Source organism: Lagenorhynchus albirostris, chromosome 12, assembly GCF_949774975.1.
Source record: "Lagenorhynchus albirostris chromosome 12, mLagAlb1.1, whole genome shotgun sequence".
NCBI lineage: Eukaryota > Metazoa > Chordata > Mammalia > Artiodactyla > Delphinidae > Lagenorhynchus > Lagenorhynchus albirostris.
Window position 1 is genome coordinate 73,879,845 of NC_083106.1, and position 17,125 is coordinate 73,896,969.

Genomic DNA, 17,125 nt, shown 5'->3' on the forward strand with positions numbered 1-17,125 from the left:
ATCTCATTTATTTTAGTATTTAGCATTAAGGAATATCCTTAAGGAAGGAGGCAGGCAGGAGGAGAGCAGCCAGAAGGCTGTTTATATTAGCAATCTGGTAATAAACTTATTTTTAAAGAAGTACCTGGATGAGTTTGAATCTGAACATATGGATGTGCCAGGAGCTCAGGAATGGAGATCCTCTGTTTAGGGTCCCTTATTAAGCAACACTATAAAAATAAAGATAAATATTTTTTAAAAACAAAGCAAGTTTTCTTATGCAATATTGATACAGTATTTTCCCAGACTGCATCATATTACAGAAGTTGCTTTCTAGAGAGCCTACTTAGAAATGACAAAATTATTTTACACGTCATTTTTGCAAAATCTCCAAGTATTCATAAGTTTTAAAAACCTTCACAGTGAACTTAACACATCTTTAAAAACTAACTCAGTAAGCAATTCCTCTCAATAGACCTCTGAGTTATATCTAAGCCAGTTACATAATTCCAATCATTTCAACTATTTCTTTTTCTTTCTTTTTTCTTTTCTGGGTGTGCCATGAGGCTTGTGGGATCTTAGTTCCCTGACCAGGGATTGAACCCGGGCCATGGCAGTGAAAGTGCTGAGTCCTAACCACTGGACAGCCAGAGAACTCCCTCAGCTATTTCTTTAAGTAAACAATTAAGTACTACATGAAATATAGCTTTTCTATATGTATATACTATTAATGTTACCTTTAACACATCTTGAAGATCTTTCTCTGGAATATCAGGAAATTCAATTTCATGATTAGGGTCAATTATGGCATGTAATTTAGAAATCTGATTAATGATATGCTGAAACGGTGTTTTCCCGTAAGTCATATAGTACAAAATGCAACCTAAGGACCAAACATCACTTTTGGGGCTTATCTAAGTTAAAAAAAAAAAAGAAGAAGTTACTGTTATTTTAACATAAAATTAAAATATTATACACACACACACACCCTAATATTTAAAATCATAACTAAATCTCAATAAATGTCCAACTATTAGACTATGTTCATGACAAAACATCCTCTTCTCGTTTTGATTACACTTGGTTATTTTATCAAAAGAAATGAACTTCAGTTTAAATCTTTCAACAAACTCATAATCAAAATATTTCAACTGAAACAAAATATGACATTCTTGTCAGCCTGTGAAAACACAAAACTAAAAACCCTAAGTGCACATTTTAAATTTACATGTTTTCCCCAAAATTACTGAATTAAAATAAGTTTTTATGTAAATTCATAAGTATGTATAGATTTTAAAAAGGTTATTTAAGTTGAGCTATCCTAAACTTAAGAACACAAACTATAGAGCCAGACTGGGCTGGGCTGGGCTTGAATCCTGGTCTTATCACTAGCTAGTAATTCTACCTGTCTCTGTTTCCTCATCTCTAAAACAGAAATAACAAAAGTACGTTGTCATGGGCCTTAAATGATGTAACCATGAGATATGGGTAAGCATAGAGAATAGTTTCTGGTATAGTAAGTACTCAATAAATATTACTTATTATTAAATGTTCTTTGTATTAAATAATCTCATTAGAAATAATGTGATATTATAACATAATTATGCTTTTGACTTTTAAAAGAACATGATTAAGACCAAACACAGAAGTGAGCATAATAAATGAGAATGGCTAAATTCCTCTTTTAAAAGATACTCAATATGCATTAAAACAAAATGTAACCACATACTCTACACAAAGGATTAATCTAAACCAAATGACACAGAAAGGTACAAGGAAAAAAGAAATGGACATCTATAACCAAATGCAAGAAAGAAAAAAAAAAGGAAACGAAAGCAGAGACAGCAATATTAATATTAGAAAAAGAGAACATGGCAAAATGCTTCTAACAGAAGAGAGAAAGCCATTTTACAGTGATAAAAGGTACAATCAACCAAGAAGAGATGACAGTTATGAACTTCTATGCACTGAAACCACATTTAATAGAACTATATAAAGCAAAAATTGTATTAAATTCTTTGAAGGAGGGCAGATTTAAACATGCCTTTCAGAACATGACAGAATAGATCCCGTTATCTGAACACAAAGAAAACTGAAAATTAATAAAAAAATAACCTCCTCTTCCTCCAATTTAACCACTTGGAAATATAAGTCCATTTCTAAATACTAAATCATGAATTAAAAAGAATTTCAGATTCTGGAAAAATGGCTGTGGCCGTGTGGTTTTCAAACTCTCCAAAGCCCCAGATAAGACAGACAGAGCAGCCTGGTAGCAAAACCGTAAACATATGGAAAATATTTACAATAAAAGCGGAACGTGAATGGAGACAAACTACCCACAGCCACAGGTCATGCGTGGTAGAGGCATTTGAAGCAGAGAGGAGAGAGGAGTAATGAATGGGCCCAACAGACCTCAGAACAGGAGCCCCAGATGGCCAAGCCTGTTCACCGGAAAGCAATTCGAGAACAGAGGGAGACTGGGAGGGGCTTTGAGCTCTTACATAACAAGGATTACCTCCCATGTTGGGATAAAAATTTATCTTCTATTCAGAATCACTAGTTGAGATTGACCAATACGACCTATTTAAGTACTGAGTTGATAACTGAAAAGAATCTGAACACTACATGCAGTTCAAAGTAAATTTTATTTTAAAGTAACAAAGAATGAAACAATTTTAAAACTGAAATTAGAAATTTTGGAAATTAATGAAAATAAGAAACACTACCATAAAACCTAGAAGTAGCAGCTAAAGTAAAACGCAAAGTAAAATTCAGTTTTAATGTTTTAATTATAAGGAAGAATACTAAAATTAAATTAGCAATTATTTAAATGCAGAAGCTGGGGGGAGAAACCTAAAGGGAATATAAATAACAAAGATAAAAGCAGAAACTAATTAGAAGACAAATGAAAATAGAATTAATAAATGAAATGAAGACCTGGTTCTTTAAAATTAACAAAACCCTGGCAAGTCTAATCAAGAAAAAGAGAAAGACAAATCTAAGTATTAAAAGAAAAGGAGAAGCTAAAGAGGTATAAAAAGAATTTTTATAAGAGAGACTATTTGGCATAATTTTATGCCAGCTATTTGAAAAGATATTTAGAAGCCACAATTTCCTAGGAAGGAAAATATAATTTAGTAAATGAAAGCACATTTATTAAGCAATTGTTTCAAGCTGGACAATGTACTAAGTGCTCTGTATTCTTTCTCATTTAATCCTCAATTACTTTTAAAATAGGTACTGTGTGCAAGCCTAACTTGCAGATGAAGAAACTAGGCAAGTTCAGTCACAAAGACAGTTGATAAAGAGGCAGATCTATGACTTGAACGCAGGTACTGCACAGTGTTGTGTGCTTGCATCCATTTGAAGACACTGGTATAGAGAAAGAAGGATTAGCTTGGGAGCCAGAGGCACCATGGCAGGCAGAATGGACCCAGCAAGGGGCACCAACGAGGCTAACACAAAAGCTCACAGAGGTGGTGAAATAAGAAAAGTGGGAAGGCACCTGGGAATATTACCTACTAGAGTTGTTCTTGGAAACAGAAAATTAACAAATGAAGAAACAGTAAATAAAATTTAAGAATCAGAAAGGAAACAAAGGTTATCAGTTCACTGTTATTTAATTTAAGGTGCCCGTATCAGAGCTAATTTAGTCTTATTTTTTTTCTTTATTTTTAAAACTCAAAACACATCCTGTGTGCATTTCTTACAGGAGCACACTGTGAGGCATCACCATATTAAAAGCACAATATTAAAAGAACAATCTCAAATCAATAAAGAAAAGTGAAACTGAATCCCATGACAGTTTGCTTAATAAAGCAAGGTCTCTGTAATGGCCTAAAAAGTTTTAGAACTTAAAGAAATAACTTTTCAGTTATCTGTTAAGTTCATTCAGAGACTAGCCCATTCCCTATTTGTGCCAGAGAAATGGTATGTAAATAACCTTACGGTACCTTCGATGTGGATTTCCCATTTTCTCTTGAGGAAGACATATCTTTGATTGCTTCTGGTGGCATATAATTAACTGTACCAACCTACTTGCCAAATCACAGAAAACACAGAAATCAATGAAAATACTTCATTCTGCTTTAGATTTTTTAAAACACGAATGCCAGATTTTTGGCAACTTGGAGAGTTACAGGTTTCAGTTAATATATTTGAGAAACTCTAATAACTGAGAAAAATATTAAGACATAAATTTCTTCACAATTCCAGCAAAATAAATTAGATTCATAATAAAAATAATTGACACCTTACAGAATGCTGAGCTATTTCTTATGGTGGGCAGCAACCATAAATCTTTCCAGGATAAAATTATATTAATGGCCATAAACTTTGAAGGAATTGATCAATCGCTCATTTCTGTGCTGGAATAGACCCAGAACACTTTTTAATTTTTTTTATTTTTATTTATTTTTTTTGCGGTAAGCGGGCCTCTCACTGTTGTGGCCTCTCCCGTCGCGGAGCACAGGCTCCGGACGCGCAGGCTCAGCGGCCACGGCTCACGGGCCCAGCCGCTTCGCGGCACGTGGGATCTTCCCGGACCGGGGCACGAACCCGTGTCCCTTGCATCGGCAGCCGGACTCTCAACCACTGGGCCACCAGGGAAGACCCAGAACACATTTTTAAATAAACCAAACAACCAACCAAAAATCTAGCTTTGTCTCCCTGGGCCCACGTCCAAAATAGAGATGACATGGGTGTCTGCATTATGCAAGATTTTCCACAGCAGGAGTATGCCAACCTTACACTGCATTCATTTTATTCTAAAATGATTCTGCTTTCAAACACAGAATACCTATACTTTAGAGCCTTACCATAGACGATATCGTCAAGCTGATTTACAACTAAATGTTCAGCCATATTTTTGATACAGAAAGAAGTGATTGTCAAATAGAATTGTTTGAAGGGCATGCTGCCCATCTACTCCTAAAAGAATCCAGTTTTACTGCTAGGATTAAGGAAGATCCACGTCAGCAATCTGTATACATGAAACACACTGTCTTGGCTCCAAGCAGGATTATTTTTAGTCATTCTTTGGTTGTCATCACCTAGTTTTTAGGGGGACAAATTTATTAAGATTGCTATTGCATATCCTATTATAAAAATGCAGTTGAGTATATTTATTGTGGTGTTTCCAATAGGAAGGCCCAATTAAGAATTTTTTTCCAAATGTAAGTGATAGGGAAAGCTTTACTTCTCTGGAAGAATGAAATAATTTTACCTTATGGACAATGAAAAACATGAAACTGCAATTCTCTCTTTGGTTGCTACCAGGAAACTGAGACAAAGTTTCAAGTGAATTTTAGATAATGACCAAGATGATTTCCAAGGCAGGTATTACTGCTTCTCTACCTCAGCTATAGGAAAATCATTCAAAATTGCTGGATATATTTCTACCGGATCTTGACTGTCTATACTAAAATTGTCTTAATCATGTGATTAATTTGTTTTTTATAGTTATAATATCTGTTCTTGTAAAAAGGCTTCAAATCCTTTGAAAAATGAAGTAGGGAAAAATAAAATCCTCATTAGCAAAATAATACTTCAAAGGTGAAAAGGAATTGAACTCTACTGTGTGGTAACCAGCCATTCATTACCTGAGAGTCTTTAACAATACTTGTTGTATCTGGTTGCATTTGGTTTGCAATTCCAAAATCAATTAGCTTTAGCATTCCATCAACTATCAGAAAGTTAGCAGGTTTCAGATCACTGTGAACAATACCTTCAAAATAAAAATTCATTATAATATTAGACCATGTTAAACATCCTAAGTACAAAAAAAATTCACAATCTGCTGAGTTGATTCCTTTAATTAGTCAATCAAATTAAATATTCACTTTTAATGTATACTACAAACATACAGCACTTGCTACGTGCCAGGCACTATTTGAAGTTTGTCGCTTGTATTGAATCATTGAACCCTCATACCAATGCTGAGGTTAAGTACTATTATTATCCCCACTTTTAGCTGAGGAAACTAAGGCAGAGTTTAAGCAATCTGTTCAAGGACACACAGCCTAAGTAACAGTGTCATGAGTTGAACACAGGCAGTCTGGCTTCAGAGTTTATGCTCTTAACAACCACTGTGATTCACTGCCCACGAGAGAGCACTGTAAATTACACTGCCAGGTGGTAGGACCCTAATGCTCCTGACATATCCTTCCCTACAGCCTGATCTTCATCACTGGTGAATTATCTTTTAACTTATAGGACGGGAGACACAAGGAGACGATTTACAATTACCTACATTATCAGTTATTTAAAATAAGGAAAAGGTAAAGGCAAAGAAGCCATAAAAAGAACCAAGGCCAAGTAAGGTGAAAGCCAACCCAGAATGTAGGGCGAACAGTTAAAAAAAAAAAAGTAAAACCAACTCCCATACAAGGTACACAATACAAAACAACTAGGAGAATAAGTGAAAAAAAATCTCAGACTTTTAGGATACCTGAACCCCAGTCTCATATCTGCTATAATCCAAGTATTTGGAGACCCAGGATTATGGACTATGTTAATACTGACAAAGATACATTTCGTATCTTTGTGGGGATTTGAGTTTATGCACTATATGGATGTGGGGATTTGAGTTCATGCACTATATCCTCTCATTAACAGCATTTTTTTTTTAATGAATTATTTTTGGCTGTGTTGGGTCTTCGTTGCTATGCGCGGGCTTTCTCTAGTTGCCGCGAGAGGGGGCTACTCTTTGTTGAGGTGCGCGGGCTTCTCATTGCGGCGGCTTCTCTTGTTGCGGAGCACGGGCCCTAGAGCGCACGGGTTTTAGTAGTTGCGGCGTGTGGACTCAGTAGTTGTGGCACACGGGCTCAGTTGTTCTGCAGCATGTGGGATCTTCCCGGACCAGGGATGGAACCCATGTCCCCTGCATTGGCAGGTGATTCTCAACCACTGCGCCCCAAGGGAAGTCCCTGTTAAGAGCATTTTAAAGAAATCGTTTTGTCCCTTCATCTTTATTAAACTTCCAAATATTTAGTTTATCTAGCCTAAAGGTGCCAATAACCAATACCTTAAAATTATAGGTGTATTTCTCTAAGATAGCACTACTAATGAATATTTTAATTTTACATACGAAGAGATTTTAAAATACCATGTTGATGAATCGTGTGAACTGCCTCCAACATATTTTTCCAGTAACTCTTGCGTTCCCATGGATTGATGGATTTTTTCTTTTTAAGCCAAGTATTAAGATCAATATTTCCACATTCCATTACCATGTAGATGTACTGATCTGTGATTTCACTGCCATTAAAAACAAACAAAAACAACAAAACCATAAATGGTTAGGTTATACTACTAAGATTTACAAAGTATTTATTTTAAGAATTAGAGCCAAAAAAAGTCTTCTTTTTAAGTTAAAAAAAATTCTTACTAATCATAAAGTCGGATGATTTTATCACTGTGTTGTTGTAGTTTATTCAGATAAGCAATTTCATTCCGGTAACTATCAATTGTTTGGCTATCTGCTTCTTCTAAGTTCACATACTTTATAGCATGTATCTGTTTCTTTCCATTCAACACCTGAAATACCTATAGAGTAGAACAAATGAAAAACGTTAGAATACACTATTTACATACTGCCACAATATTTCTACATTAATAGATAAAATCTTAGATTAAGGATTATTGATGTGAATAATTTAAAATGTCTGGGCTTATTTTGAGTATAGAAGGAAAAAAAGCATGTTAGGAGAGTAACAGTACATTCTCAACTACCTATGACAATGGGCATAGGTAGTTGCCCTATCTACGTATAAGAAAGGTAATTTAAATTTCATATACATTCATAACACTCTGTTAGATGTTGCAACCAGAAAAAGACATTAAAAAATGCTAAGGAAGACTAAGGGCTGTAATAAAGATAATTCATTGCACAGATGGTGTTTATTCCATTGTGCCTGGAGTTGACAGTTTCATTCATGTGGTCGAGAATATTTTAAAATAGGTACTAATTGTAAGCTATCAGTATACTCGGGTGTAAAAAGTAGATCAGGTCCAATTTTCAAAATCAAGTTGACAGGAACAAGATGTTCCTGTCAGCATATTGAGGTCCAGGTCAAATTGCTCTGGCTATAATGACAGTCAACTTATAAGCAATATTGATAAGGCAGATAGTACATTTCGAAAACACTGCTAACTTTCAGCAAATGTGCAACAGGGATGGGGCTTCTAAAATGCAAGAATTCAGATACAAAATGCTAGTGTAAGCAAGAAAAATTACATTCATTTATCTCCCTGCACCCACTGAAGTAAAACATCATTTATTTAAAAGCCATTAACCATGACTATCCAGCAGATACTGGCAAGAAGTGAGAAAAGAGCCAAAGTGTAGATGAGGTTCATGCATTTCAAGTGCACTGTTAAGCAGAGTCTGTCAGGTACAGCTGAGTTACCTGCATTTTAAATACAAAACTCTAACAAAGTATTACTAGTTTCACTTGCACAGAAAGCAAATTAGAGGAGGAGGGGCATAAAACAGTGATAGGGCAAGAAGCAGCAGAAAGTAGCAAGGAAGAAAAGTAATTTTAAAACAGCAGAAAGCCATTTTGTGTGAGGTAAACAGCCTTATAGTGTCAGAGTTAGAATCTGTCAGTTTCATGGAAAGTTAATGAAAGAACTAGAAAGGTTAGTGTTTTGAACACTCCCACTAGCCCCATGAATTTTCTAAATGCTCTTAATAGGGTATAAGTTGGTCACTGTCTAAACTCTAGCATAGACAGCATAAACGATGTTAGTTTCATAAAGCATGTTACCCTCTTTTCCCTGAGGCGTGATGATTTTGTCAACGCCGTCATAATAATTAAATAATAATTCAATCGCACTAAGAAAATATGGGTCAGTCATAGCTTTATCACTTGGCCCTTGACTTAAGTAAGCTTACATTTTCATTATCCTCCAAGGAAAAAATGTTTAAAACACTGTTAAGATTATTGTACATCTTCTGAAAACATGCTACTAAATAAATAAATATGTTGGTAAAAATCAATTCCATCGTCCTTTTATTCCCATGCCTAAAATGTAAGGCAAGGAAGAGAACAAAGGAAATGTACACAGAAATTAATATTATTGAACAACTGCTAAACATGGTAATGTATACACCTTATTTATAGTAAGTTAACAAGACATCTTAAGCAAGTCTAGTTATTGTCAGCTGGCTTAAAAAATTATAATAAAACTTAAAATGAACCAAACAGGCTGTGTTTCATGTATCATCCTTAACAACTTAAGAGTAGCAAAACAGCTGAGGAGGGCTTTTCATTCAACAAACACTTCAGTGTTTGCTATTTTTCCAGCCACTGTTCTAGATAACGGAGCAAACATTGGTGAGCAAATCAGACAAACACCCCTACGCTGATGGAACTCACATTCAGGTGCAAGGGGACACAAACAACAAAACCAAATAAGTCAATTACAGAGCGTATTAGCAGATGAGCTACAGAGAAAAATAAAGCAGGAGAGGGGAACGGAGCTTGCTGGCAACTGGAAGGTAGGAGTTGGGGTTGTAGAGCATGGTCAAGGAAGCACTGATTGAGAAGACACTAGAGCAAAGATGTGAGGGTATCGAGGAAAATCGACTCTTATGCTAAAATAGGCCAGGAGAGCAAGGACTGAGTCAGCGAGACTAGTTAGAGGGTGACTGTAACAGTTCAGGTGAAAAGATGAAGCTACTTTGGCCGAAGGGATAATAGTGGAGGTGGTGAGGAACAGTCAGATTGTGGACAGACTTTGAGGTAGAACCAGTAAGACTGATGATTGGCTGGGTGAATGTCGAGAGACAGTGCAGTCAGTGACGACTCCAGGCTGCTTGGCCCAGCAACTGGAAGAATGAAGCTGCCATTTACTGAAATGGGAAAGACTATGAAGCAGCAGTTAGGCTTGGGACATATTAAGTTTTAAGTATCTATAGACACCCAAGAAGAGACGCTGAGCAGTCAAATTGGATACGTAAGCCCGGAATTCAAAGGAGAAGTCTGAGCTGGAAATACAGATTTGGGAATTGTCAGCATGTACATGGTACATGAAACCACGAGACTGGATGAGAACACCAAGGGAGCGAGCGAGTTTAGAGAGAGAAGAAAAGAGAAGAAAAGCCGAGAACTGAGCTCAGGGGCTCTGCACCATTCAGATCAGGGATATGAGGAGAACAGAGAAGGAACGGTCGCTGGCCAGGAGGAACACTGAAAGAGGCGGAGTGGGAAAAAAAGCTTCAGTGAGGAAAGAAAAATCAACTGTGCCAATTGCTAGGTAACCCACAATCAAGGCTAACAATTAGTTTTGGCAAAAACATGGAGGTCATTAGTGATTTTGATAACAATTGTTCGGTGAATAATGAAGGTAAAAGTAAAAATCTGATTTAAGTGGATTTAAGTGAACAAAATGAGAAGACTTGAAGATGGGAGGTTTAGACAACTCTTTTGAGATCCCTTCCAGCCAGAGAATTAGCACCATATACATTTAGAACCCAGATAAATTTAGGAAATGATCTATTCCAAATCTAGAAATTCATGTGTTGCTAAATTCTGTTTCTGAAAAGAAAAACTCAGAACAAAACAAAACCCATTAATCAAATACCTTGCTGAATCATCCTAGGCATAGCAGTTATTCACATCACAGTCTGACTCACTTTTAGAAAGACTCTGGTGATAATACGAAGCTGTCATTTGCCACCCCCAAGTCAATGTTAATGTTTTTTAGAGAAGAAATATGGAATCATAGGACATTGGAGGGAAGAGCAGGGAACTGAAATTAAGAGGTGGGTCTAAAGAAATATGCCATTTGTTGAGGGGAGGGGATGGGGGAAGGGATGGGAGAAGGGGATGAGAAGGAGTTTTTGGCTCAAGGGAAATACAGGCCCCTAGAAGTTAAGAAAAAAGGCCTCAAAAGGTAAAAAGACAAAGAGAGGAAAGTTTAAAATATTTTTATCCATTCCTTAAATATTCAGGATACCTACCTTACTTGAACCTCCACTTCCTAGCTGCTTCAGTATGGAATACATTTTTCCGTTAACTGAAATGCATTCATTTGCTGAAGAGGATGCTGAAATCTAAATCATTAAAATAGATAAGGATTCAAATGTTCAGAGAACATGCCTGAGAAACTAGCTTGCATTTAGTACAGTGAAATGCTTCCAATTCTGAAATTATCTGAACTCTTAATTAGATGTCACAATATTTCAATATTTTAAAGAAGCAATTTACATACTTTAGTCAAAAAAATAAACTTATTAAATTAATATATAGGCAAAGTTCCAAAGTCTCCCCTTCCAACTTGCCTTTACTTCTTAACATAATACATAAATAGAAAATTTAAGGGGGAAAAAAACCCTCTTAATGTCCAACACACAAACTCACAAGCTATCGCTTTTCATCTTTCTTACCTGTTCTTTTTTCTTACACAAACCTTTTTACTTACATACTTACATATATAAACACACAACTTTATCTATATATTTTTTTCTCCTGGAGCACTACATTATAAAGGAAGCAGCATGCTAAGGTGCTAAGAGTTCCAGAGTCAATCAGACAGATGCAGATTTTAGTGATGCCCCCTTTATGCTGGGTGCTATTCAACAAGCGGCTTATTTTGAACTTGAGCATCTGCCTCAGCAAACTCTCAACCGATGTACTATATACAACACGCCTCCCCTCTCTTCCCTGATGCTAGACCATCTGTGGACCTATAAACGCTCTGAACAGACGGAGTGTGTGAGGACTTACTCTGAGCTGACAAGGAAGCTGGAGACACAGAGAGTGCCTGATTAGCTGATTAACCAAGTTGAAACAAGGTCTGAATAAACCTCAATTCAACTAAGTCCTGCTTTACAGCCCAAACGGTAGAATCTTTCTCACGTGCTCTCCTTCTACATGACATAAAAGATAAGCCTTCTCATAATTCAAAACCAGTCACGTATGTACCCCAATGTTCACTGCAGCACTATTCACAATAGCCAGGACACGGAAGCAACCTAAGTGCCCATCGACAGATGAATGGATAAAGAAGATGTGGCACATATATACAATGGAATGTTACTCAGCCATAAAAAGAAATGAAATTGAGTTATTTGTAGTGAGGTGGATGGTCCTAGAGTCTGTCATACAGAGTGAAGAAAGTCAGAAAGAGAAAAACAAATACCATATGCTAACAGATATATATGGAATCTTAAAAAAAAAAAAAGGTTCTGATGAACCATTTTAGGACAGGAATAAAGACGCAGACATAGAGAATGGACCTGAGGACACGGGGAGGGGGAAGGGGAAGCTGGGACGAAGTGAGAGAGTGGCATGGACATATATACACTACCAAATGTAAAATAGATAGCTAGTGGGAAGCAGCCGCAGAGCACAGGGAGATCAGCTCGGTGCTTTATGACCGCCTGGAGGGGTGGGATAGGGAGGGGATATGGGGATGTATGTATACATATAGCTGATTCACTGTGTTATACAGCGGAAACTAATACAACATTGTAAAGCAATTATACTCCAATAAAGGTGTTAAAAAAATAAAAGATACGGTTTCTAATTTCTTTAATCTAGGGCTGAACAACACTGTTGAGTCATGAAGTATGTTTTCTGTAAGAAAGTGTTAGGCTTTGAAACATGTACCCATTATTTGTCATTGAGTTGTAACTTCATCACAAGTCTTCACTGCTCCCTCCCCTCTCTTGCTTTTGGAGCTTCCTCTCCTACTTAAACTGAAAATTTCTGAGAGGAAAGGAAGCCCTTCAATAGTCTTTCCCCCTAGCTGCTGAAAGTTATTAGATAAAGTAATTCTGACCTATTTCGGATTCAATGCCGATGTGACATTCAGTTTCCTACACCGGACATCCCGCAAGGCGCTTAGTCTAAGGTCACTTCACTTCCCTTCTCTAACCTGTGCCACAGCTTCCTATATATCCCTCTTGGGGCAAAACTTAAAGGGCCCAGCAGAACCCTCAGGGTCACCCCTACCCCTTGGGGAGCTCTAGCCACACTCTGGCCTCCTTTAGTTTCCTCCCGACACTGGCCTCTTCTGGAAGGCTCCTCGACCCTTCACTCGGTCATGTCTGCTTGGCTTTCAGAGTTCAGCTCAAACAGGCTGAACTACTACTACATAACTAGTAGCTCAATGAATACTTTTTGAATGAACGTGTGGGCAAACCTGGTCATCCTGCTCTGTCTCCTTTATAGTTATTATACTGCTGAGTCAATCAGAGTTCAGCTCAAACAGGCTGAGTTACTACTACATGACTAGTAGCTCAATGAATGCTTTCTGAATGAACGTGTGGGCAAACCTGGTCAACCTGCTCTGTCTCCTTTATAGTTATTATACTGCTGAGTCAATCCTCAAAGCACTATTACCTCTTTCCACAGTGAGTATACTCTACTGTTGGCTAAATTTTTTATTCCATTATTTTTAAAATTAGGGTAAAATTTACATAACACAAAATGTAACGTCTTAACCATTTTTAAGTATACTCTTCAGTGGGGTTGAGTACATTCACACTGTTGTGCAACCATTACCACCATCTACCTCCAGGACTTCTCATCATCTCATACTGAAAAAACCCTGCACCCCTCAAACAGTAACTCCCCATTCCTCTCTCCCTCTAGCCCCTGGTACCCATTGTTCTACTTTCTGTCGTCTAGTTTTTTAATCTCTTGATTTGTTTAGTTAATCACTTGTGGTTTATTTGGGGTTTTTTTTGCTGTTTTATTTAAACAATTGCTGCTAAATTCTATTATTTACTAAGCACCAGGCTCTGTTGTAAGAACTACGTATATATTAACTAATTTAATCTTCACAATCATCCTATGGGGTAGATAGGTTCATTACCCCCATTTTAAAGATGATGAAATGAGCACAAGAGTTTATTTAACTTGTAAAAGGTCACATAGCTGGTAAGTAGTGAGGCCGAGAGTCAAGGACAGGCAGTCTCCCTTCAAAGCCTATTCTTTCTACCAATATTAAGCTGCTTTTCAGATAGTTATTAGAAACAAATTTTAGTACTGATGTCGAGAGAGTCTCTAAATAATTTTTTTCCCAGATGGCAATACCTTACCAGCAAAAAATTTTTTACCTTATCAATACTTTATAATAACTACTTTATAATATATTCTAGTAGTATCTCATATTGCTATTCTGATATTCTTAAAAATTTACTTGTATATTAAACAGCCAGTGAAATGAAGCTGCTCACTAACAGCTGGTTTACATTGTTAAACAGAATAAAAAAAATAGCCTAGGTTACAGAAGAAATTTTATCTAGCTACTCAAACTAGATACTTCGGGCTAGTTAGTGAAAAAAGCTTCATTAGCTTCTTCAATAACTAACCTCTCAAAGTCATAAGGCACCTTTATGAGAATAGCAGAAAAGAGTTTTGCCTAATGGGACTAAGAATGGACAAGTCTTTAACACCATTCTTAAAAACTAGATCCTGCAAAAATAAAACCTTTGAAACTGATCATACCTTAAATGTACCATTATAAATAAAGCTTATCAAACCTGCAAATTTTGAAGTGGAGTAACGGGTACTTGCTGCTGTTGCTGCTGGTAATAGGGAAGGTGGCTATATGGTGTTGACAACTGACAAGCAGGTAGAAAGTCGTTCTTTACAACTGGAGTCCTGAAACTGGGAAAGGTATTTTTCAAAATTTAAAACATTAAAGCTTTGAAAACAAGATTCTGACTCGGATTTTGTATGGTGGATATACATTTACATGTGTTACATCAAACAGAATCCAAATGAGTTTTCCTAGTACATCTGAATTATTTATCCTTGAGACACCATCACCAGAAATTTCATTTGGGGGGAGTTCTTTCTGAAAGTAATTTTTTGTCCCCAGACAAGAAATCCTTATTAAAATAAATAAGATGTCATTTAAAATATAGAGTTGGGGTTATTTTATAAAATTTAGCCAAGGTAAATCTCAGCCTATGGCTGATCACAGATGTTATGAGTGCTTCTTAACAATAACGTTCTACACAGCCTCCTGCAAGTATGTGAAAGCCAATTACATCAGAGGAGTTTGGCCTTTGAGCATAAAGCAGCTCAGCTCACGTTCGTGCTTTGCTTGTCTGGTCCACTGTTGTATTCGCAACACCAAGAACGGTGCTTGGCACAAAGGAATTCTACAAGTATTTGCTGACAGTAAATAGTTTCGCAAGAAATAACTATATACCTTGTTTAGTTAGCTGTCATTCTTTAAAATATTCTAAGTATAATAAAATTAGGTAATATATAGCAAAATTGTATTAAGTAGGAAAGAGACTAGGTTATAAAACCCCAAGGCCAGTTCTAATTAAGATCAAAGATTACATTATGAAAATGAAAAGAAAAAGGCATCATGGATTTCCGTTATCCTCTAAGACATTAAAAATATAGCCCCTAGTTATAGGATATGCCACATCCCTTTCTTTCTTTTCTTAGAAATGCCATTGATTTGCTTTTCAATATCCCTTGTGTTTCCTGTCAATCAACACCGACCAACTTCTTCACTCATTCCTCACTGCCCGCCGCTCCGGTCTTGAACACCACCAGAACTATATGAGCTGCACCACCAGCAGAGACCAGCACACTCCAGTTAACACCTCCTTTGCCGTGTAATGTATCCACACTTTACCCGCTCTAAGAATGCTAACCTTTAAAATCTCTCTCTCAGTTACAGAGAGTTATCCATGTGGCAATGCATGATTATCAAGAAGTTTTGCATACTTAGAGTATTTAAAGGTACTGCCTATAGGTAAGTATAAAAAGTATAGAGTATATATAGTAGGTACAGATTACAATATGACAGAGACTTTCATTACAATCCTTAAAAATATATCGTAGCCACCTTCCCCTCCCCTTTTACAGATAAAAAAACTGATGCTGAGAAAAATAATATGAATTTGGAAAGTCTTTAAAGTAAAAGAGCGGGATCCACCTCCAGATCTGTTTGGCCCCGAAGCCCACGTTATTTCTATTGTACCAAGCAAAGAAAAGTAGTTACCAGCTCATGTAATCATCCAAGACACTGTTGCTGGGTGTCTTACAAATAGATTTTGGGTCAATCCATTTAGGTGTTGATATCGGTGGCGACTGCTTTGAAACCGAAAGGGCAGGTTGCTCAAAACTGGTTTGTTTCTGCTAGACCAAAATAAAAAACATCACGATTTCGGGTTTTTAAAATAGTCACCTGTTCAACAGTTTCACAAACATAACTTCTAAAAGAAAATTAACATATGAAATACAAAAGCATGCTAAAATAGGTAGACGTATGTGTTCCAGACTTTCAATAACTTTTTAGTACAGCTCTTTTACTCTAATTTTTTTTTTTTTTTTTTACTCTAAATTTTGAAGCCTGTTATATTTTCCTCAAAGGGACTACAAGTAGAGGGAAGGTACACAGCATTGTTTAACAAAACAGGATCTAATATCCTCTCCCATTAGGGCTACTATCACTAGCATTGAACTTTTATAATCTAAGTAAGTACTCTGTGCTTCAGAAAACTAGTCTTTCTTTAATCAGTAAAATCATTCCCTACTTTTATGTTTGGAGGGAAAATGACCAAATATTAATTATTTAGCAAAATTTGAAATGGCAAATACCTATCTAGTGTTCTTCTTTCTCCCTTGTAAAAGACATAGAGCTTGTAGAATTTATCTCATACAAATCCCAAAGCAATAATGAACATCCTCTACAGTAGAGATTGGCTGAATCTGGCCTGCTGCTTGTTTTTGTAAATAAACTTTTATTGGAACACAGCAATGTCTATTTGCCTACATCTTGTCTGTGGCTGTTTTCATGAGATAATGACAGAGTTCAAGAGTTGCAGCAGTGACCATCTGGCCTGCAAAGCTTACTAGGCTTTTGCAGAAAAAGCTTGCCAACTCCTGCAAACCACATTTTGCTTGAACGCTATTAGTGAGCGCTCACTACCTCTACTTCAATTTGGGGACAGCTTTAGCTGTTAGCAAGTATTCACAGATATTTGGGTTACATCAGCTTCTATATTATAATTTCAACCCACTGGGTCCACATTATGCTCTGGAGATCCACAGTGGATAAATCTATACTATTTTCTGCATTTCAATCCTTTGAGTTTTTGAAGATAGCTAGCATGGCCACTGTATCTCTTTTCCTGGGTAAATTTTCCACTTCCTTTAAGACT

At 36.6% G+C, this 17,125-nt stretch overlaps 1 protein-coding gene across 5 annotated transcripts in view; it reads right to left on the reverse strand.

Moving 5' to 3' along the window:
- The window catches only part of TTK (TTK protein kinase), a 41,837-nt gene that overhangs the window by 3,301 nt on the left and 21,411 nt on the right, over positions 1-17,125 (reverse strand). For 2 of the 5 annotated variants that reach the window (XM_060167582.1, XM_060167581.1), the window contains exons 12-20: positions 15,964-16,097; positions 14,477-14,603; positions 10,946-11,038; positions 7,367-7,524; positions 7,085-7,236; positions 5,580-5,704; positions 3,933-4,013; positions 717-893; positions 125-209 (exon numbers count right to left, since the gene is read on the reverse strand). In XM_060167582.1, the coding sequence (XP_060023565.1) occupies positions 125-209; positions 717-893; positions 3,933-4,013; positions 5,580-5,704; positions 7,085-7,236; positions 7,367-7,524; positions 10,946-11,038; positions 14,477-14,603; positions 15,964-16,097 (1,132 nt within the window). Of the gene's footprint in view, positions 1-124; positions 210-716; positions 894-3,932; positions 4,014-5,579; positions 5,705-7,084; positions 7,237-7,366; positions 7,525-10,945; positions 11,039-14,476; positions 14,604-15,963; positions 16,101-17,125 lie in introns of all 5 variants that reach the window. The other 3 variants (XR_009543788.1, XM_060167580.1, XR_009543789.1) reach the window with 3 other exon arrangements.